At 44.2% G+C, this 22,802-nt stretch overlaps 1 protein-coding gene and 1 long non-coding RNA gene across 2 annotated transcripts; both read right to left on the minus strand.

Moving 5' to 3' along the window:
- Positions 1-19,258: 19,258 nt before the first annotated feature.
- LOC144168013 (uncharacterized) lies at positions 19,259-20,402 on the minus strand. Its single transcript, XM_077697112.1, has one exon. It carries the CDS (start codon positions 20,400-20,402, stop codon positions 19,920-19,922), a length of 483 nt encoding a protein of 160 aa, XP_077553238.1. The 3' UTR covers positions 19,259-19,919.
- A 1,555-nt stretch (positions 20,403-21,957) lies between these two features.
- LOC144168023 (uncharacterized) lies at positions 21,958-22,568 on the minus strand. Its single transcript, XR_013322153.1, has 3 exons — positions 22,537-22,568; positions 22,343-22,453; positions 21,958-22,183 (listed from the first exon to the last, which is right to left on the minus strand). It is a non-coding gene; the product is annotated as an uncharacterized LOC144168023 (long non-coding RNA).
- Positions 22,569-22,802: the final 234 nt, after the last annotated feature.

Raw genomic sequence — 22,802 nt, forward strand, 5'->3', positions numbered from 1 at the left:
AGTTTTGCATTTGTAAATGTACCTGTTCACATGCCCTTTTTTATTCAAATCGAATGTTCAGCCACGATATTCGCTGAGTTTGCACACTAGGCCACTTTGATTGGTGGTATGCAGCGCTGTGGTGAAGACACCCTACGGGGACTTCTTAGAGGGTACTACAGGACGAAGACCTTCATCGAGTGGAATGGACCCTTTTTTGTAGGCCCTTTGTTATATTCGCTGTGTTTTACAGACGTCTTTAAGGCTAGTTTTGGCGCCGTATACATTACATTCTGATATTTGAACAACCAGGCACGCAGATATTGCATCAAAGTATATTCCCCTTGCAAAAAAAATATATAAAGAGAACACGAAAATAGCCAACAGACAATCCCGGTTCCCGCTCTCAAACACCGTATGCTCGAAAAAAAATATCACAGGACGGGTTAGTAATGCAATCTCCATTTAAGCGTGTATGTAAATTTAACGAAGGTTTTCTATTCCCAATTGCCAACCCCATTGAAGCCCCTGTGTTCTTGGCCTCTGTGTAACGAATGCACTGCGGCGGTTAACCTTGATGCAACGAAGTCGCTGAGCTGATCAGTCATTGTCTTTGCACTTTTACTGACAAATCGGCTGCAGAAATGCACTAATTTAGCGTGTACTAGCCATACTGTGTACTAGCCATACTTTTATTTACCGTGTACTAGCCATACACGCTAGTTAGTCCTAGCCATGGCTAGTACTAGCTAGCGTGTACTAGCCATAAAGTTTGTCGGCCTATGGACGGCAAACTGCCTCTTTAAACCTTTTCAGGGAATTCTTCATGATCGTCATCTGCACGCATCTGAGATAGAAAACGAACAGGTCAAACATGAATAGGTCACTTAACGTTTTCCATCAAAATGTTCGTGGTCTAAGGACAAAAGCAAATGAGTTTTTTTTGTAATGTGTCTTCCGCAATTTTTTCTGTGGTTCTAACGGAGACCTGGCTCTTACCCAGCATCTCGTCAAATGATTATTTTCTGCCTCATTACAACATGTTACGCAGTGACCGCGCCACATCTGGCCTTAAACGCACGGGAGGGGGTGCTTTGATAGCCGTCAGTAGCTCATTCAGATGCGTGAGGCGCGCAGACCTGGAGACAGGATGAGTCTGTCTGGGTTGACTTGTGTTGCATCCGTTGCGAACGCGCTCTGCTTGGTGAATTTTATTTAGCTCCCAACATAGCTCCGGTTTCTTTTCAAACTTGCTTAAAATCGATTGAAAATGTAATTTCCTCTCACCCTAGACACCGTATCGTGATCATCGGTGACTTTAACTCGCCGGGAATAGAATGGGGTGACCTTAGTATTTCTCACTACAATACCTACGTTCTTCAAAAGGCCTCAGCCTTACTGGACTTCATTTCATTTACTGGCCTTGAACAGTGCAACCACGTTGTGGAGTCTGCTTGGAGCTTACTTGACCTTTGTTTTTCAAACATCGAAAACTTCAGTGTCAACATAAGCCCTACTGGTTTGGTTACCCCGGACAATTACCATCCACCCTTATCTATAGTACTGTCTATTCAAAGTGCTGTGCGACAGGCCAAGCCACGTTTTTCCGAATTCCTCCGCTATAATTTTGCTGCAGGTGACTACATCAGTTTTTACCAGTACTTAAAAGAATTTTGATTGGTCGGCAATCCTCGCGTCAAATGACCCAAATTTTCAGTCCAGCGAATTAACCAAAGTACTTAAAGAAGGTATGCGCAGATATATACCAATACGGAAATCTAAATCCTCGAAGTATCCTTTCTGGTTCTCGAGTGAACTCTGCTCGGCACTAAAAGGCAAAGAGCGTGCCCACAGGAAAGATCGAAAGAGTGGGGAAACAAAATGGAAGTTAGAGTTTAAAGAATACCGGTCACTCTGTAAAAAACTGTATGATCGTGATCGGGCTGCATACATTACGTCCATAGAAAGCAATCTTAAAAGGAGCCCCAAAGATTTATGGAAATATGTTTGCAGTAGATCACCCCAGCATAACACTGAATGCATTAATCTTGTTGACTCCAATCGAGTAATCACCGATGACGTCCCTGCCGTGCTCGCTCAGCAGTTTAAAACAGTGTATAGAGATACCTGCGACGTTTCGTCAGCTCCCATCTCCAATTGTCGCGGTACGGCACCGAGCACGGCATTTGTAGAGGAGAAAAGCGTGATGAAAAGCCTACGGGGCGCGAAGTCCTCGCTAGCGTGTGGCCCAGATGGCATTCGCATGGCTCTACTCGAGGCTTTCAGTCCTATCCTTGCTCCAGTGCTTGTATGCGCGTTTAACAACTGTATTGGTACTGGCACGTTTCCTAACTGCTGAGAAATTGCTAAAGTTGTGCCTGTACACCAATCCGGGTCAAAAACAGATGCAAAAAATTATAGACCAATTTCCCTCCTGTGCAGTGCTTGTAAAAGTTTTGAATCTCTAATTCATTCCCTCATTACATCCAGAGTAAGACATGAAATTATTCCAAATCAACATGGTTTTATACGTGGCTGCTCGACCACTACAAACTTAGTTTCTTTTATAGAACATGCGTCAAAGGCAGTGGAAGACCGAGGCCAACTTGACGTGGAATACTGTGAACTTAGCAAGGTGTTCGATGTGGTTTCCCATTCATTGTTGTGTAAAAAACTTTCCCACCTTCACATTCACGATCTGTTGCTAGATCTGCTGCGTGACTACCATACCAGTCGTCCCTGCTACGTTGACTGTAACGGGCAACACTCCCGAACGTACTCAGCCACCAGCGGTGTGCCTCAAGGCTCTGTCTTTGGACCTCTTTTGTTTTCACTCTTTTTCAACGATGTTTCGACAGCAATTGAGTACTTATCGTTCTTGCTATACGCAGACGATATTAAAATATTCAAAGTGATTGGCAACATCTCAGACTGTGCACAACTGCAATGTGATATCACCGCGTTTTCGGACTGGTGCAACAGAAATAAGTTGATACTTAACAGTGCCGAAAGCAAAGTGGTGTCGTGTACTCGTAAAACAGATGACATCAATTTCACCTACCATATATGGGAAGAAGATCTGAATAGGGTATGTCAAATCAGAGACTTGGGAGTTATGTTTGACTCTAAGCTCACATTTACAGCCCATACTAATGAGATTACCCGTCATGCTTTGCGAACACTAGGTGCAACATGTCGTGTCTCCAGAGAATTCAACTGTCCAGACACATTTCTTCAGCTCTCTACATCTATGTGTCGCCCTCTATTGGAATACGCATCCGTGGTCTGGAATGCAACGTGTCTCTCCAACGCGGCGGCAATTGAGAGTGCAAACTAAAAAAGATGATCCTGGTGTTGACGCCGCCAGCTTGCTTGTAATGGACCCATTACAAAGCCGGAGGGCCAAGGCTGACCATTTATTCTTGTACAAACTGGTCCACGCCTCATTGATTGTACAGAAATATTGGGTGCCATAAATTTGAGAACCCCGACAGGCAACACCAGGGCAGCTAGACCGTTACATGACCCCGCCCGTGACAAGAGACCCGTGGGACGCATTCAGCACCTATACAATATGCTCGCAGAAAGTTTGGACGTACCATCGTCCCTTTTCAGCCTTTTGTAAGGAACTGCGTAGCTTGACAAACCAGGAGTACTTTGCTTGCCCTAGTATGTAACTTCCATTCACACACTTTATGCTGCCGGGATTAGGCTTATCTATGTATGTATGCTAATTGTTTCGATAATTCGCTTGTGAATGTAAGTTTTATGTCTTCATTGTGGCGTGATTTTTAGCTAATATCTTTTTTCCGGTTTACATGTTTGAGTGTACAGAGTTTTAATCATGTCTTACTGTCTTACACTTGTAGTCTCCAGAACAGTCTGCAGTGTCTTGTTGCTATGCAGTGTTTGCAATGCCTTGTTTGCATATGTGCGTGGGTCATCTGCGTGTGTCGGCGTGTGTGTATCTTGAAGTGTCTCGTTCTCGTTCAGACAGAACAATGCTATTTTCTATATTTTTTTTAGATATGCACTTTTCTTTACACGCCAGCACATCGTTCCTGGACACACTAATAAACAATGGCGTGATTCATTCATCATTTTCATTATCTCTGCGATTTGTTGTCTGATAATTTATGTCTACACTCCTGCCATTGTTTTTTCGCTGTTTTTCTGTCAAAATAGTTGCTATGTTTGTTCTGTGTCTCGACAAGATGGGACATCGCAAAGGAATCGCACGTTTTATGGCAATACTTTATTGCAGTGTAACTCTTCAAAAATCCGAACTCTCGTTTTATATGTACACCCGCTAAATTTTTTACCAATATCACGGCAGGGTGGACCATTCGGCCGATCAGCGCCGCGTGATGGAGTGATACGGCAATCTCGGCAAGAGTAGCCGCATGCGCACTAACCGAAGGCCACTGCTGCAGTCGTCTGCTAGGCTGTTCCAAAAGCAGACGGCCGCCCCCGATTTTTGTTATTCACTTATCACACTGCCTGCCGTGCTCGAAATTTTTCTTCAAGATTGGACACGTAGCGCCGACTGAAAACAGAGTTATCAGCGTTGCCGAGCGAACCTTGTGGCCCTATTCTCGACTGCATGAATTGCCGGCAATTGGCCCATGTTTTTTGCGCAAGCACGACGTAAGCAATCAGTGACGTGCTGCACCTATAGCTATGACGACATGCAGTGTAATTTGACGAGTCACTCATAAAGATCGCTACCAAGGTATCAAATATTGTGCAAGAAAGATATAAAAACACTTGGCATGTAGTATAACAATAAAGACGGTAGCTGAGGCTGACAAGAAAAACACATTTCTGGGTGTCAAATTTGGCGTCAACACCACAAGGCGATCGAGTTACGTTGATCCAAAAGCGAGCGAAAGGCGGATGTCAGCTAAAGAACATCACACATTTTTTTACCGTATCGTTTTATTTCTTTCAATCGCTTTAACTAACATAGATGGGCTCTCTGCTTCAATGCAAGCTTTGTTGCGTTATCACCTTCCCTGCCGCCACCGCCGCCACGCCATCGTCTGCTGCTATGTTAAACGTTTATGGCGTGATCACAGAAAAAGGCGGCCGCGACCATCGCTTCTATGACACGTAAGAGCAGCGAAGCGCTACGCCTGATAACCGCGGAGCGCACCGATGTCGCCGATTCACTCATTCGTCAAGCTCGACTTCAATAAGCGCTGTAATGAACCAAATAGTCACGTTTCTTTGTTATTTCTCTCTTGACTTCGATCATGTGACCCAACAGCTTACTAGGACGAGTGTGGACAAATGCCAGGCATTGGGTTCTCTTTGTCATGGAGAGGCTTGCACTGCCCTCTTATGTTGCGGTTACACCAAACAAATAATTTTTATTTTATTGCCAAACAAAAGCAAAATACTGCACGTTATTTGTATGCTCCATAATCGCTGACTTGGAAGCAGTTGATACTATAATTTGTTTCGGTAGGGAACATGCTTTAAATAGCGCGCATGCGAAACTGCCCCTGCTGCAAATTGCCGCACGTTTCGCGGCGCCGTAAGGCGGGGCAATTTTTGCACTATTTTGCTTGTATTTTGCGACAAAAACAGCCGCCATTTTCAAGCTGTTACGTAGCATTACGTCACTTTTACGCAGGCTGAAGTGGCCAATGCATGACGTAATCCTTCCCGCCAACTGTTTAAATTACGTCACGCCTTCTCAGCCAATCACAGAGGGGGTGTGTATATGTGCAGTCGAGAATAGGGCCCTTGCGCTGAAAGGACATTGCGTTCGGCAACGCTGATTACTCTTTTTCAGTCGGCGCTACGTGCCTGGTCTTGAATAAGAATTTCGAGTATGGCAGGCAGTGTGATAAGCGAATAACAAAACTCGGGGGTGGCCGTCTGCTCTTGGAACAGCCTAGCAGACGACGGCAGCAGTGACCTCTGCTTAGTGCGCATGCGGCTACTCTCGCCGAGTTGGCCGTATCATTCCATCAGGCGGCGTTGATTGACCGAACGGTCGGCGCTCCTGTTATATTGGTAAAAAATTGGGCGGGTGTACACTCTGTCTTTATCATGTGCATTGTGTATTTTGTTGTATATTTCCTTTTCTAAATGACCTTGAACGTTTCGCTGGCCGAGGGCCATAGCTTGCAACACTGGTATCTTTTTTTGCTTTTTTTTCTGAGATTTCTGTAAGTATTTTCACTTTATTGTCTCTGTCACATCGGTGATTTTGTGTGTTGTGCCGTGCTGATTTACGTTTCTTTTATTAATGTTTTGCACATGGTGTGCCACCACCAAGATCCTAGGGTTGTTTCTGGGCACCGAAAATAAAGGTTGATTGATGGATTACTTATTATTAATTTTATTATTATTATTATTATTATTATTATTATTAAAACATAGGTACGCTACTGTGAAGGCTAAAGATTATCCTGGTGTTGATGCCGCCAGCTTGCTTGTAATGGACCCACTACACAGCCGGAGGGCCAAGGCTGACCTTTTATTCTTGTACAAACTGGTCCACAGCCTCATTGATTGTACAGAGTTGTTGGGTGCCATAAATTTGAGAACCCCGACAGGCAACACCAGGGCACCAGACCGTTTCATGTCCCTGCCCGTGTCAAGAGTCCCGTGGGACGCATTCAGCACCTATACAATATGCACGCAGGAAGTTTGGACGTATTCCAATGTCCCTTTCCAGCTTTTTGTAAGGAACTGCGTAGCTTGGCAATCCAGGAGTAGTTTGCTTGCCCTAGTATGTAACTTCAACTCACACACTTTATGCTACCGGGGTTAGGTTTATCTATGTATGTATGTTAATTGTTTCGATGATTCACTTGTGTATGTAAGTTTTATGCCTTCATTGTGGCATGATTTTTAGCTAATATCTTTTTTCCGGTTTACATGTTTCAGTGTACAGTGTTTTAATCATGTCTTACACTTGCCTTGTTTGCATATGTGCACGGGTCATGTGCGTGTGTCGGCGTGTGTGTATCTCAAAGTGTCTCATTCTCGTTCAGACTTAGCAATGCCATTTTCTATATTTTTCTGAGATATGCACTTTTCTTTCCGCACCAGCACATCGTTCCTGGATACAGTATTAAACAATTAATTGGTTGATTCATTCGTCATTTTTATTATCTCTGCGATTTGTTGGTCTGATCATTTATGTCTGTTCTTCCTGCCATTGTTTTTTCGCTATTTTTCTGTCAAACGTGTTGCTATGTTTTTTGTGTGTCTCGACAAGATGGGACATTGCAAAGGCATCGCTCGTTTTACGCTAATACTTTATTGCACTGTAACTTTTCAGAAATCTAAACTCTCGTTTTATATGTACACTCTGTCTCTATCATATGCACTGTGTATCTTGTTGTATATTTCCTTTTCTCAAGTGCCTTGAACGTTTCGCTGGCCGAGGGCCATAGCTTGCAACACTGTTTTTTTTTTGCTTTTTTTTCTGAATTTCTGTAAGTATTTTTACTTTATTTTTTCTGTCATATCGATGATCTTGTGTCTTGTGCCGTGCTGTTCTACGTTTCTTTTATTAATGTTTTGTATATGGTGTGCCAGCACCAAGACCTTAGGGTTGTTCCTGGGCACCGAAAATAAAGGTTGATTGATTGATTGATTGATTATTATTATTATTATTATTATTATTATTATTATTATTATTATTATTATTATTTGGCGAAAGTTTTGCCAGATACTGACGCCTTCTACTCCAACAGATTATTCCCGCTGGCTTCGCTGTCCGATCGAGCTCCTGCTTATCACGCTGACCGGGTGACCTGCTGACGCCTGCAACACTTCGGGGCTTCTTCGCTGGCGATTTTTCGTGACTGCTCTTCGGCGGACAATACCTTTCTGCTCCGTTTGGCGGCACTTTGGCGCAGCGGTTGGAAACCTGGACCATGTGACCGGCGTTAAAAGGGGGCGGATTTCATCGGTGCCTCGCAGTCGGCGGCGAAAGTTTTGCCAGATACTGACGCCTTCTACTCCAACAGATTATTCCCGCTGGCTTCGCTGTCCGATCGAGCTCCTGCTTATCACGCTGACCGGGTGACCTGCTGACGCCTGCAACGCTTCGGGGCTTCTCCGCTGGCGATTTTTCGTGACTGCTCTTCGGCGGACAATACCTTTCTGCTCTGTTTGGCGGCACTTTGGCGCAGCGGTTGGAAACCTGGACCATGTGACCGGCGTTAAAAGGGGGCGGATTTCATCGGTGCCTCGCAGTCGGCGGCGAAAGTTTTGCCAGATACTGACGGCTTCTACTCCAACAGATTATTCCCGCTGGCTTCGCTGTCCGATCGAGCTCCTGCTTATCACGCTGACCGGGTGACCTGCTGACGCCTGCAACACTTCGGGGCTTCTTCGCTGGCGATTTTTCGTGACTGCTCTTCGGCGGACAATACCTTTCTGCTCCGTTTGGCGGCACTTTGGCGCAGCGGTTGGAAACCTGGACCATGTGACCGGCGTTAAAAGGGGGCGGATTTCATCGGTGCCTCGCAGTCGGCGGCGAAAGTTTTGCCAGATACTGACACCTTCTACTCCAACAGGTACTCACTGTTCTTTGTTAACTTGGCATCTTTCTGCTTGATGTTTGCCGCTGACTGCACTGGTATTGCATAACTGTGAAGTTGTCTTTCACAATGACAGAACCTGCCAGTTGTATTGTGTGTCAAGTGCCGGTGCCGGGTGATGGCAGATTTATGAAGTGTTCCGAATGTGGCCACTGTTATCATATCGGTCAAACCTGCTCCGGCATTGCTGTTAACACTTTTACAACCATGGGACAAGCAAAAAGGGATGCGTGGGTGTGCAAGACTTGCCGCACCAGTAAGAAGCGTCAGGGGGCGGCCTCTCAGTCTGACATTTCTCAGGTTGACGAGTGTCCTGTCCCTGAGGCTGACTTGCTTACCGAACTTCGCGAGATTAGAAAGAGTCTGCAGTCCCTACCAGCGCTGCATGACAAAGTAGATTCTCTGCTCTCTCTCAAAGCGGAACTCGCAGGGTTGTCTGGGCACGTTCAGGAATTGCAGGAGTCGGTGGATTTCACGTCGAAGCAGTATGATACTGTACTAGGTCAAGCAAAAGCTAACCAGCTGAAAATTTCGAAAGGGGAAGAAGAACTGAATGGTTTGAAAAAGACTGTGTTCGAGCAAGCCATTCAGATTCAGCGACTGCAAGAAGAGGTCAATGACAGCGAACAGTATAACCGCAGAGCAAACCTTGAGATTCATGGACTGCCGCTTGAACCAGATGAAGATTTGCGAGAAAAAATTTCAGAACTAGCAGTCGCACTAAAGCTACAAAGCTTCTCCACCACTGACTTGGTGGCAGTTCACAGACTTTCTGCTAAGCGTGAAACGACTCCAGTAGTTCTGGTGCAGTTCGCGTCAGTTTCGATCAAGGAGACTTGGTTTGCCTCACGTGGTAAACTGCGACCGTTGCACCAGTCGGGGGCGTTGCCAAAACTGTTCTTTAACGAAAATTTGACTAAGTTCAACCGCGATCTCTACTGGCGCACTAGAATGGCAGCAAAAGGCAAAGGCTATCTTGTTTCTTGGACGAAAGCAGGCAAAATCTACGCGAAAAAAAAAGAAGACTCTCCCCTCATCCGAGTAAGCAAACTGTCCGACATTACTAAGATACAATAAATTGCATGGCTCCTGTTTCGCAAGAGTTTGCGAATTTCAGCTCTTTTAGAGATGACTTGGGTAACAGCAATTTCGGACGGGATCTTACCATCGTGAACATTAATATCCGTAGTCTGCGCAAATATTGGGATGAATTCAAATGTATCGCTGAAGCTGCCACTGGATACGTCGATGTGTTCGTTATCACAGAAATAAACATCCCAGAGTCTTCAATTCATTTGTTCACCTTGCCGAATTACCAATCTTACGTTGTAACACGACCAAACCGCCGTGGCGGGGGTATTGCTATTTTTGTCCGCGACCATTTTGAGGTATCGTACATTGATGCTACTTTCACGCACGCGGAATCCGTTACTATTAAAGTGGCATATGGTGTTGTTTCTTTGGTACTTTTCGCAATTTACCGTCCTCCTTCATACAGCGTCGCAAGGTTTTTGCTTGAATTAGAAGAAAATTTTAAGTGTTTCGGCACAGCGGATCAGATATGTTTGGTCGGTGACCTAAACATAAATATACTGCGTCCTGACCAGCATATTGTTGCTGATTATTTATCGTTGCTGTCTTCCCACGGTCTTGAGAGCACTATTAATGTTCCCACACGTGAAGAAGTGCTTTGCAATAAGCTAGTAACATCATGCTTGGACCATATCTTTATCAGGGCCGAAAGTTTTTCTCTTGCCTCCTACGTCATCACTAAGAAGTTGGCTGACCATTATTTTGTGGCGTGCCGCATTTCAGCGAACCAGAGTTTAACTATGGCGCGTAAACATGAAGGTATTGATGATTCTAAAATTCGTTTTTCTTTTGTCAACATAAAACAGTTTGATTGTATGGTGTCTGGTTTCGATTGGTCAACCTTAATGTTGAACGGCTCCCCAGGTATCGCTTACGAACATTTATGTCAGAAGTTGAAGGAATTTGAGCACTCCAGCACGGTTTCTGTGTCGAAAAAACGCCGTAAGGATTGCTGTTGGATAGATTCCGAGATAATTCAGGCTATCTCGTACAGAGATTGGTTGTGGAAGCGTGTGAAACGTTCACCTGAAAACCATGCCTTACGTTTACACCATAAAACTGCGCGAAATAGAGTCGTCGCCCTTTTACGGTCAGCCAAGCGCCGATATTTTTTCAATCAATTCAATCAACACTCAAAGAATCCCAGAAAGACGTGGTCTCTTGTGAACAGTTTACGCGGCAAGGAACGTAGTAACTATTCAGTTTTTCAATCCTTCCGTGAAGATCCGATAGAGGTCGCAGATGCGTTCAATCGTGCTTTTAGAAACGTTCCTCAATGTTCCGCTCTTGTTGACGGGCCTTGCACGCTTAAGGAATCTTTGCCTTCGTCAGCATTTTTGCCGCGGTTATCAAAGTCTGACCTGAAATCTATCGTCTTCAGCTTTCGTTTGAATAAACCTGCCGGTTGCGATGGAATGTCGATTGATACGCTTCGTAGGAATTTTGAGGCTCTATCGGGGGTTGTCCTTTTCATACTAAACGGTTTTATCGATGGTTCAGACATTCCTTTACCTTTAAAAACCGCCATTGTCCGGCCTCTTTACAAAGCCGGGCCCAAAAATAATGTTAATTCATATAGGCCCATATCCATACTGCCAATCCTTTCCCAAATATTAGAAAAATTCTTATTGATGACGATGTCTTCCTTCCTTGAAAAAGTTTCGGTCATTTCGCCTAGGCAGTTTGGTTTTATAGCTGGTCGAGGAACCATGACACTGCTGGAAGAATTTGCAGAAGAATTATACTCCGCCTTCGATTCTAATCTTTTTGCATGTGTTTTATTTTTAGATGTAGCTAAAGCGTTCGACTCTGTTTGCCACAAAATATTGTTACAAAAACTACAACTATTAGGTTTCCGGGGGCCATTTTATGATTTTTTGAATCAATATCTTAGTGGTCGGTATCAGGTCGTAACTACAGATAACAACCTAGAATTTAGCAGTCCTCTTCCTTTACTAACTGGTGTGCCACAGGGATCAATTTTACCTCCTCTGCTTTTCAATATCTACATGAATGATTTTCCGTCCGTAATTCATAAATGCAAGGTGTTCCAGTACGCCGATGACACCGTACTACTTGCTAAACATCTTAATTATGGAACAGCGATAAGATTTCTACAAAGTGACATAAGTAATGCTGTAGGTTGGTTTTCACAAAATAGAATTACTATAAATGCCAATAAAACTAAATTGATCTGCTTCCGGAACCCATTAAAAACTACTTTGAAAACTACTCACCCTTGCAATTGTAACCCTGTTGAATACGTTGAATATGTAAAGTACCTGGGAATTCTTTTTGACTGTGCATTATCATGGCAACATCATTTAGCGTTTGTTTGTGACAAACTTCGTAAAGTGGCTTGTGTGCTGTTTAATATGAAAACGTTTGTACCCATGCATATAAAGAAAAGTGTAGCTCATGCACTCGCATACAGTGTGTTAAGGTATGGGATCATTGTTTTCGCTAGCTGTTCCTCACGGTGGAAAACGCGAGTTGATGCTATACTAAAAAACATACTAAAATCTATAGCCTACGGTTCTCCCATGTATAACTCTACCGACATTTTCAAACATTTGTGTTTGCCCTCATTTGATGCTCTCTTTATTCGGACGGTCGTTACTACTCATTTTTGGGTTTCTGATTTTAAGGTTGAACATAAGTCTGTTCGAGTTGTACGAAATCACCCTCGTTTTGTTGTCCCTCGTTCTTGTACTCGATACGGTATGGCACGAAGATGTGTTTATGTCCCAAAAATGTTTAATGAATTGCCAGATTATATTTTTGATGCATCCTCTAAAATGAAACTTAAGAAAGCGTTGAATGGGTATGCTGTATAATACATGTATACATGTGTATACATGCTTATGTTTATCTGATGCGGTCCTTCTGAGTTTTCGGCGACTACATGTACCACTTTGCCTTTCATTTGTTTCGCTTCGTCGACTTGCCGGGCCCAGTCCCTCAAGCCAAATTGGCTTTGACGGGCCCGCTACTCTGTATTGTCACAACCAAGGGCAATAAAGTATTATCATTATTATTTTTATTATTATTATTATTAATATTATTATTATTATTATTATTAATATTGTTATTATTATTATTTGTTTGCAGGTATTCTAGAGAGTTTAAAGGTCCTCTTCCTTTTTTAAAGTTGTATTCGGCTCTCTGCCTACCTCTTCTCGAATACGGCTCTGTTGTTTGGAATGGAACTTGCAAGTCCAATAGTGACCGTATCGAAAGAGTTCAAAATAAGTTCCTCTTTATCTTTAAGCACCGCTTCCGTCATGTGCTAGAAGACGCTAACGGCAGTGTGCCTTTTCTGAAAAGTCTTCCTTCCCTTCGGTGTCGACGAATGCGAGCTGATATTATCTTTCTTTATGAACTTCTTCATGGGAATACTTTGTGTGACGACTTGGTTACACTTATCAATGTCAACTTGCCGAACAAACTTTTCCGAACATTTCGAACTTTTAGAACAGATGCTTTAAGTAGAAGACGCTCGTCCATCTGCAGAATACAATGTGCATATAATGAATATTCTGATCGTCTTGATATATTTCAGAGCTCTTTTTCTTTGTTCTCAAACGACTTGAAAACTGTTGTAGCTTAAGTGCCCTTAGTCATTGCAAATTTATGTGCTGTATTTATTTTATGCAAATCATGTTCTTGTTTGTTTGTTTTTCACATTTCCTGGTTTTGCGTTGCTTGAATTTCTGTAGGTTTGAGTGCCAGTGCTTGTAATGCTGAATTTCTTTCAAAGTTGAAACTTCCGAACATTTTGTTATAAAACCTTCGTGTTTTGCGTATAACTTTCTCTGTCATGTTCAGTGAGTATTTCCTGTTTTTCACGTGCCTTGAACATTTCGCTGTCCGAGTGTTATGGCTTGCAACGCTAGGTCTCCTGTTTCTTTTCTTTTCTTATTTTTTTTTTGCTGTTTTGCTTTCTGAGATTACTGTAACTATCTTTACTTTATTGTTTCTTTCATGCATACGGTTTTGTGTGTTGTGTTGTCTTGATTTTAGTTTGTTTTTATCTGCGATTTGTATATGGTGTACCAGTACCAAGACCCTAGGGTTGTTCCTGGGCACCGAAAATAAAGGTTGATTGATTGATTGATTATTATTACTGATTGGTCACCAATAGCTAACCTCAACGACGTTGATGAACAGACCGATTTTTTACTGAAGTTGTTCACGATGGCTTGAGGAGTTTTGTTCCCCGTAAATTTGAAAAGAAAGGCAATTTTCCGCGTTGGTTTTCTGCTGAACTTAAACGAGCTTTGGGGAGGAAAAATCGAGCGCACAAGCAAGCTAAGAAACCGGGGCAGGAAAGGTGGCAGAATGAGTTTCGTCAACTCAGATCTCTTGTAAATGTCTGGTTAGGCGCGATAGGTCGAATTACATTGCCGCGGCTGAGGCTGATGCAACACGCAATGCAAAAGCTTTCTGGGGCCACGTCAGTTCTCAAACATGTAAAAATTCACCTGGGAACATTAACCTCATCGATGAACGAGGAGAGAGCATATCGGACGTTTCCAATGCCTTTGCGCGACAATTCCGTTCCACTTATGGCAACAACAGTGCAGCTTGCCCCCCTCCACAATCTCTAGGTTACTGTAAAAACTCAGAAGTGCTGGTTTCGGAAAGTCTCGTTTTGAAAGCTCTGAAACAATTGAAATCGTCATTTTCATGCGGCCCTGACGGCATTCCTTCTGCCGTACTGAAAGCGTTTGGTGATATCCTAGTTCCAGTATTGACGTGTATATTTCAAACTTCTCTCAAGTCTGGCAAGTTCCCCGCTCGGAAGAATGCAAGGGTTGTTCCTGTATTTAAGACAGGTTCTAAATTGGACCCCACGAACTACCGACCGATATCTATTCTATGCGCTGCTTCTAAATTGTTTGAGTCAATACTGCATAAACTACTCACATTCAGTATAAATACCACATTAATACCTGAACAGCATGGTTTTTTGGCGGGCCGATCGACCACTACCAATCTCGTCAACTTCATGCTGCATGCTTCGGAAGCTGTGCAAGGGAGAGGTCAACTTGATGTAGTCTACTTTGATTTAAGCAAGGCTTTTGATGTCGTCTGCCACGAGCTCTTAGCCAAAAAACTATCTGAGCTTGATATACAACCATCCCTGATATCTCTTATATGCAATTATCTATGTGATAGGTCATGTTTCGTGCATGTAAATGGACAGTCTTCTCTTTCCTATGAGGTCACCAGTGGTGTCCCTCAGGGCTCAGTTCTCGGGCCACTTCTCTTCTCAATCTTTATAAATGATGTCGCGACAATATTTAATGATTGTAATTTTCTTTTATATGCCGATGATGTAAAAATATTTAAATCTGTTTCCAACTCTGCCAGCTGTTCCGCTCTCCAGAGAGCAATCTCGTCCTTCTCGCAATGGTGCTCATGCAACAAACTCCTCATTAATACATCTAAAACTAAGGTAATGACATACACAAGAAAGACTGACAACATCTTGTTTCCCTATAACATCAACGGTGAATTACTCCCACGTGTGGTAGAGGTTTATAACCTAGGCGTCACTTTCGACAGTAAACTGAGCTTCTCTCCACATATTCAGGTAATTACTCGTAGAGCTCTTCGATCGCTTGGCGTTGTCTGTCGCGTGTCCAAGGAGTTCAAGGAGCCGATTTCTCTTCTCAAGCTCTACACAACTATATGTCGTCCTCAGCTTGAATATGCATCTGTTGTCTGGAACAGCACGAGCAAAACAAACCGTAAGCTTGTAGAAAGGGTCCAAAATAAGTTCATATCAATCTTCAACCATCGCTTTGGCGATATTAGTAGTTATAACCCTGGATCGCCCTCTTCATTGACGCTATCATGCTTAACTTCCAGGCGGAACAAGGCTGATATTCTCTTCCTCTTTAAAATTATGCACGGCATAGTGTCTTGTGGTGAGCTGCTACAGCATGTTCGTCCTTATGTGCCGCAAAAGTGGACCAGGAAACATGATACCTTTTGCAACCCCAATTGTCTGCGTGTCTTGTGCCCTGTGTGCCGACTGCAATGCACGTACAATCGGTACTCAGATTACCTTGATATATTTAATGATTGCCCTACTCTGTTTCGCAAACATGTCTGTGAGTTTGTATTGGCGTAACTGCCAACTTTTCTTATTCTGCATTTGTCTTTTATCCTTGAGTTCATGCACTTAAATTACTTTCATTCCGTAACTTCAACATAAGCTATCCTTTCGTTTTTTTTGTATTTTGTATTTTATTTTGTATTTGAAAGATGTGTACATTATGTTTCGTGTGTTTCTGTTTCCGTGCGCCAGCACAAAGGCCGACCCCGGCTGTTCCTGGGCACGCAAATAAATGATTGATTGATTGATTGATTGATTGATTGATTGATTGATTGATTGATTGATTGATTGATTGATTATTATTATTATTATTATTATTATTATTATTATTATTATGCTAAACAGAGTGGATAGCGCTATCCGTCGCTAATGTCGCAGCCACTTCTGGTTTTGCTTGCGTAACGTGAACACCACACCGGGTAGGAAGGGTAACTACAGTTCACTTTTTTTACGCGCATAACAAACTACCGTGGGTTTCCACGTGTTAGTGCGGTTTCGTTTCGAGACTTAAAGGGACACTGAAGTGAATTTGTCAAGCTCTCGTTTTTGCTTGCACTGCGTAGACTGGCTCAAATTAGCACACTTTTCATCGTTTTTACGATTGACAAATCGGTAATTATTTTACAAAGCGCGAAAGAAGAAAAACTACCATGCGCGGTTTGCGGCGGCCGCACCAACTAAAGCTGTGACGTTAGGAGGAGCCGCACCGTGATTGGACGATGCCCAAGGTGAGCCACCAAGTTTCGGTTTCGGTTCTGTAAAACACAACCGTTGGCGTTGTTGGATGGGCATTCTCAATAATTCAGTAATCATCGTACCGCGCTTCTGCCATGTTGTCAGCTGTAAAAATGCATAAAGACAAGCCTCCTAGGACGGCTTGGAATCGTAGCATTCACTAGCCGAAACCTACGCAGTGCATGAACGCCCTCCGCGTACCCGCAGACGCCCAAATGTCATGCGCTTTTCCCCCATATTTGGAGCTTGCCTCCCTCATGCCTGTATCGTAAAAAGCGTGTTCGCACCAGGCCAAGGGTCTGTTCATTCTGGCCTGTGCCCACTGCCTGCAAGCAGTCGGTGCTTATGTCAACAGCACGCCAACGAGAACTCGCTAGCGCGCCAGTGCCAGCCTGCGCGCATTTTGTGAACTAGTTCGTGGAGCCATGAACATTGCGGCCCAAAAAAAGGTGAACTCAATATAGAAAATATCGGCGGAAAACGAAAAAGTTAACTTACAGAAAAAAAAAGCACGTACCCGCGGGGATTCGAACTCCTGACTTGCAAAATACTTGCGGTGGCATATCTAGCACCCCAAACCGCTCGGCCACGGAGCGGGCTCCGCTGACATTGGTAATATGGGGTATATATTGTACAACCAGTTTACACTTTTATTTAGTTTTGGCATTTCAAGCAGCTTAGGTGACTATTTGTTGTATTGCGCTCGTGCAGTAAGCGTCCCCCGAGTTTCCACAATAGCTCAGGTCTAGCAATTCCATTTCGTAGACGGAAAAGCGTTCGCAGATGCGTAGTCGTGCTGCTGACCGCTGTGCTTGTTCGCCCAGCGCAAAAAAGTGCTTCCCGCACCCTATTTTTACGCTGTACGGTAAAAATATCAGTTGATTTTATTTCCTTAGTACCTATATTAACTTCGCTGACTCTTCTCCCGCCTTCAAGAGGCCTTATATTTTCCTACTGGCGTACCAGTCAGCGAAGCGTCGCATGTGCGCTTGTGGAGCGCTTGTGTGAAGCGACCTTGACTTGGAGCTAGATACAGTGTACAAACTAACCAAGTAAAGAAAGGCCCATTCTTCCATTCACAAACGTGTCCTGGCTTCGTTTCAACTGAGCGAACGAATTGCGACGACCCGTCGGCGGCCGGCGGACGAAACGCTGGGCCGACTGACAATGGGGCTCTTCGATTTACAGTCTCGGACTCACCGCGGACTCCCCGAGAAGCAGTCCGGCATTCGATTTTCCCATGTATCCCTATGGCTTCGGGGGATCCTCGGACTACCCGCGGGCTATCCGCGGTGAGTCCGAGACGGTAAATCGAAGAGCCCCTCTGTCTGAAGGCCGGGGAGCCGTGCAGTAGCGCAGCCAATTGCGAGCTCGGCTCCTCTCGACGTCACACGAAAACGCCGCAGAAAATGGGCGAGCGTAAAGAGAGGAGGACAGCATTTTCGAATTAATTTTTCTACTAAATAAAATCGCGTAAACGCGCCCAGAGTGGTCGTAACATGGTCTGGGGACTCCGGACTACAATTTGCGCAAGTAATCCCGCAATGTTTACATATCACTTCAGTGTCCCTTTAAGTTTTGAGGTGCTAATCCACGCAGTCATGTGTACCCACTGGTATCTGTGGTATCGGTTCGTCGGTAAGGAGTTCTGCTGCCAGGAAATGAAATGTTTTGTCTTTTCAAGACAACCTCGCAATTTTGAATGTCATCTACGCCGGCGAGAAAGATGATTATCGTCGCATTGTGCACTATCACAGCTATCACCCTCTCAACAACTCTGACTGCAAAAAACAGCATCAAGTTCGTGACAAGGCTCCCTTTCGGCATACGTTTGGTTCTTGAAACGCGTTAAGGCACCGAAAAGTGTAAAAAGGCGAAACTGATACCAAGGTTAGGTTTGCGAACACAGGGGTAAGTGACCGTACTTCTCTGGTGTGCCGTATAGTGCCCAAGCTTGCGCAAAATCAGCAGACAAAAATCACGCAATTTTTTAATGTGAAATAAATATTTTATGTGTGATTTCAGCTTCCCATTTTGTCAACGTCATTAGATCCCGGTTTAGCTGTGTACGAAATGGAAGTACCCATCTTGTTGATAGTTTCGAGAAAGGGCGGTATCAAACATAATGGCTACCTGCTTATCACTCGGGGGTTGTCACAACAAGCGTTAAGCACGACGTTTCCAGACGAGACAGATGCCCTATATGTGCTATGTTTAGAGTGCAGACAACCAATCAACAACGGTCCCATGAGGCGCCATTTTGTGATTGCTACGTGCAGGAGAAGGGTTATTGTCGCACTTTAATGAGGGTCTCTTGATTAGGGTAAACATGCAACGGCGCACAGATAAACGCCTGTGATGTATTCTGTTCAACCACAGCTTTAACTATTCATTACCAAGACCCGAGTCCTCTAACGATCGATTAATAATAACTCTGGAACCGAACGCAGTGACGCCGGAACTATATTTTCAGTGGGGGGGGGCTGAAGCAATTTTTTTATTTTTTTATGTACTTCGAAATTTTTACGCGATTAAAATCAGAGTTTCGCTAGAAAGAAAAAAAATCGACTTCTTTTCTATTAACCACGTGCAAAAATCTTTTTTTACCCACTGGTTATTCTTAACTTTAAATTGTGCTTATTATACGTTTATTGAATAAAAAATAAACGGGATGGGGAAGGGGGAAGAAAGAGAATGTGTTGCGAGTGGCCATCTTAGTCAAGATAGGCCGCGTACTATTAAGCAGAAAATAGAGTGAATTTTCAGTGACCACATATTTATTCGCATTTGACATATTATTTAAGCAACAGAATGTTTGGTACGTTTATACAATGGCGCAGAAAACAAGCGTAATACAAATACAAAAATTGCAATACCACAGTACAAACAGCCACGCTATAATACATACATACAATTGGAAATATTGCACACAAGCATCACACTTATCAGTCAGTGGTGTTATTGCTATAGGGGCTTAGGTGGAACCAAAGGTTGCTGCTATCTCCAAAGTTCTTTGATGCCATCCTGTAAAGTTAGGTCTGTTTCTATTTGTATATTGACGCATATAAAAACATGACATAAAAATAATGGAAATGCAACAATACGAACAAGCACGCTATAATACATGTATGTATAGTCACGGACAAATGAATCGCGACCAGGATAATATAAACCAGAACACATAAATAGCGCGATTTCTCTCCATGCAAGTCACATTGATGTGTGGCCTAATAACAATAACAAAGATGGAAAATGTGGCTTTCAAAATATACCAACAGTGCGCCATTTTTGGACCTCCAAGAACAGCATTTTTCAATTTTGCGTGTTCTTGTTCATAATTTTGTGTTCGCACTTCATGTGACCATGACTGTACATGAATGTCAAAAATGCACAAAAGCAGCAGGCATTTCGGACAGCTAGACGGGACCAAAGGTTGCTACTCGCTCCGCTGTTCTGCTCACAAATTCTTTGATGATGTCCTCTAACCTGAGGGCCGCCGTTCTTTCCTTATGAATGTTCAAAATCAGAAGATGCGACAACCTCTTCTGGGTCATTCGGTTGCGCAAATAAGTTTTTACTCGGCGCAGAGCACTAAAAGAGCGCTCCCCAGAAGCGACCGATGCAGGTATGGACAGCAAAAGCTGAACATACCGCACGACCTGGTCCATTAGCTCGCGAATGTTTTCCGGTTTGCTTTGCAGCATCTTCAAAATGCCCAGGGATGTGGTGGAATCGGCATCGTGTAGAAGAGTTGGTAGAAGCAGAAACTGCGCCGAGAGTCTGCACAGGTCAAAATCTACTGCATGCACTCCCAAAGACGCCCTTAGCCCATCAGCTGTGAACTGAGTTCCCCTTGCAGCGCTGGCTAAAATGCCTTCCAGTTTTACGAGCTGTAACATGCCCGGCTACTCAAAACGCCGTTGCGTTTCATTCATAATCCGATCGGCAGCAGCGAAATACTCCTTGCGCAGTGCTGCTTTAACGTCGAGTGTAACTGGCTGAACAGGCCTGTCAGTCGCCTCGTACCGCCTAGGCGGTTTTGCCGGCCTGGACACTCGAGGCTCTTTCAGGCATAGGCGTGCTGCAGTTGTGCTCGTGTGCTGCCACAGCTCCTCAAACGCGGCATCAGAGCGCAGCCGAGAGATCGCCTCGCGGAGAGCCTCTGCAGCCTCTTTTGCACCCGCCGCTCGACATGTTGAGCTCTGGAAAGCCCTTGCCAATTCTTCACAAGGGCCGAAAAAAGCTATGGAAATGTTGATCCCTAACAACGTTTCAAATTTCTGCAAAAGGGTGTAGTAACCCCTGAAAATGGCCTTGCTGCCATCTGTCACTGAACCTGGTGTCTCCAAAAGCTCCTTGAGCGTCTCCTGTACCCTAGCGTAGTTGTCAAGAAACCTTTGCATGGACTTAACTCTAACGGTCCATCGCGTAGGGCAAAGCGGCAGTAAATTTTTTGGCCTGGAACCGTTCTCCAAACCTACTTCGCCCCCTGTAGAAACTACTATGTTGGCGTAAACACTTTTGCGCTTTTTGGAGTCGAGGATTACGTTGGAAATATCTTTAACAGTGCTAAGAGCGTCTCCAATTATGTCGCAGCTCCTGCTAGCCTCCTGCAGTACAAGATCTAAACAGTGATTACTGCAGTGGACATACAAAGAACGCGGTTCGCAATCGCTAATTCTTTTTTGTACACCCGAAAAACGACCGGACATATTTGCCGCCCCATCAAAGCAGTGGCCACGGACGCAGTGAAAGTCTAGGCCCAGGCGCAAAAGCATGTCCTTGATGGCAGAGTATAGAGTTTCAGCTCTGCTGTCGGGCGCGTTGTACATGCCAATATACTCTTCCCGAAGCTCAAGGGTCTTGCTCTGCACACACTGCACGCAAAAGGTGAACTGCTCGTCACCATTCACATCCGTTGTTCCATCAGCGATGATACCGTAGAACGGGCTGGATTTCACGTCCTCCAGAATCTCTCGCTGTACGGTATGCGCCATAATTTCTATAAGCTCATTCTGCACGTCCCCGCTCACCCATTTGTCCCTCTTAGCCATCCACGTCTTAAGGACCGGGACATCCTCTGATCTCTCATGAAGCAAATCGAGAAAATTTCCATCCAGTTTACCTTGTCCTCTAAGAGCTTGCCCTGTGCGGCAGAGATAGCGCACAGAGCTAACTATGACGCGAAGTACTGCCCTGGCATCCTCCTGATGTTTGTTGCATTGCTGCGAAAGGAGACTCAAAACAGGAATGCCTCTCTGGTATGACAAGTTTAGGCTCACGGAGTCAACGTGAAATTGGCTCTTTTCGTGCGATTTGAACCTTTGGATAGCCTTTTTCCAGTTGTTAAAACCAGTCTTAACAAAAGCTCGCTCCACATTTCTAGTGTTGTCCCCTTTTTTCTTGAAATGTCGACGGCACTCTTGACAAAAGACTAAGTCGCTCTGGCTTTGGTAGGACAGCCAAGAAAATCGCTCAAACCAGCCACGTTGACATGATCTACCTCCTTGGTTTTTTGGGAACCTGTAGTTTTTTGCCGGAAGTGACGGATGGTCGTTCAGCGCTGACTCGTCCTCGCTTGAACTCTCTCTCGAATTCTTGAAGGCGAGCGATTGCAGATTGCTCATTTCGTCCGAGCTGGTTGCTTCTTCCGTCCGGCTAGCAGGCCGCGATGTTTGGGCTTGTACAAATGAAATAAAAGGCATTCATTGCTTCTTCTGTTCCTATTCGGTTTTTAAATCAAGTTTACACTATTTTCCCTAGCCTATGTCTAACAAAAAAGTATTATTGGCATAACCGATAGGCATGACCTTAATTTGGATATACTGAAACTACTTACCCGCTGAGCAATCAGTCGACAGTGGTGACAGGTCCGGAGGACGGGCGCTGTCGTCAGGTAATGGTTGTGCAACAACGGCGTTCGTGTTGTCGGTACGGGATGGACCAATTTCTGCAAAATTCGCACCGTCCTTAACTGTCTCAAAATGCCACTTTTAAAATGCAAAAATGTATCAATGAAATATCAATTATTACCATCATGGCCTGTGCCTTGCTCTGCGTGATGACACTGTAGGCCGGGTCTTTCAGAAGAAATATCTGGTAGCGACAGAGAAAAGCGTAGAAGCAAAGAGAATTGTTGAACGGAGGCATTCACACAAACAGAACTCGTGATTATATACAAAAATTTGTGCATTATTATACCTTCACAATCTCTGCTTCCAAGGCATGCACGCTTTGGAGCTGGTAGAAAGAAACCACTGATCTTTCTTTGGGAGCCGGGCATTGCGTGAGGGCTGGGA

This window comes from Haemaphysalis longicornis, unplaced genomic scaffold (genome assembly GCF_048455015.1).
Source record: "Haemaphysalis longicornis isolate Haplotype H1 unplaced genomic scaffold, Haemaphysalis longicornis Haplotype H1 scaffold_1, whole genome shotgun sequence".
NCBI classification, from domain to species: domain Eukaryota; kingdom Metazoa; phylum Arthropoda; class Arachnida; order Ixodida; family Ixodidae; genus Haemaphysalis; species Haemaphysalis longicornis.

Bases quoted from the DNA above. Each gene is read 5' to 3' on its own strand.
- LOC144168013 (XM_077697112.1), bottom strand. From the start codon at position 20,402: ATGTTACAGCTCGTAAAACTGGAAGGCATTTTAGCCAGCGCTGCAAGG.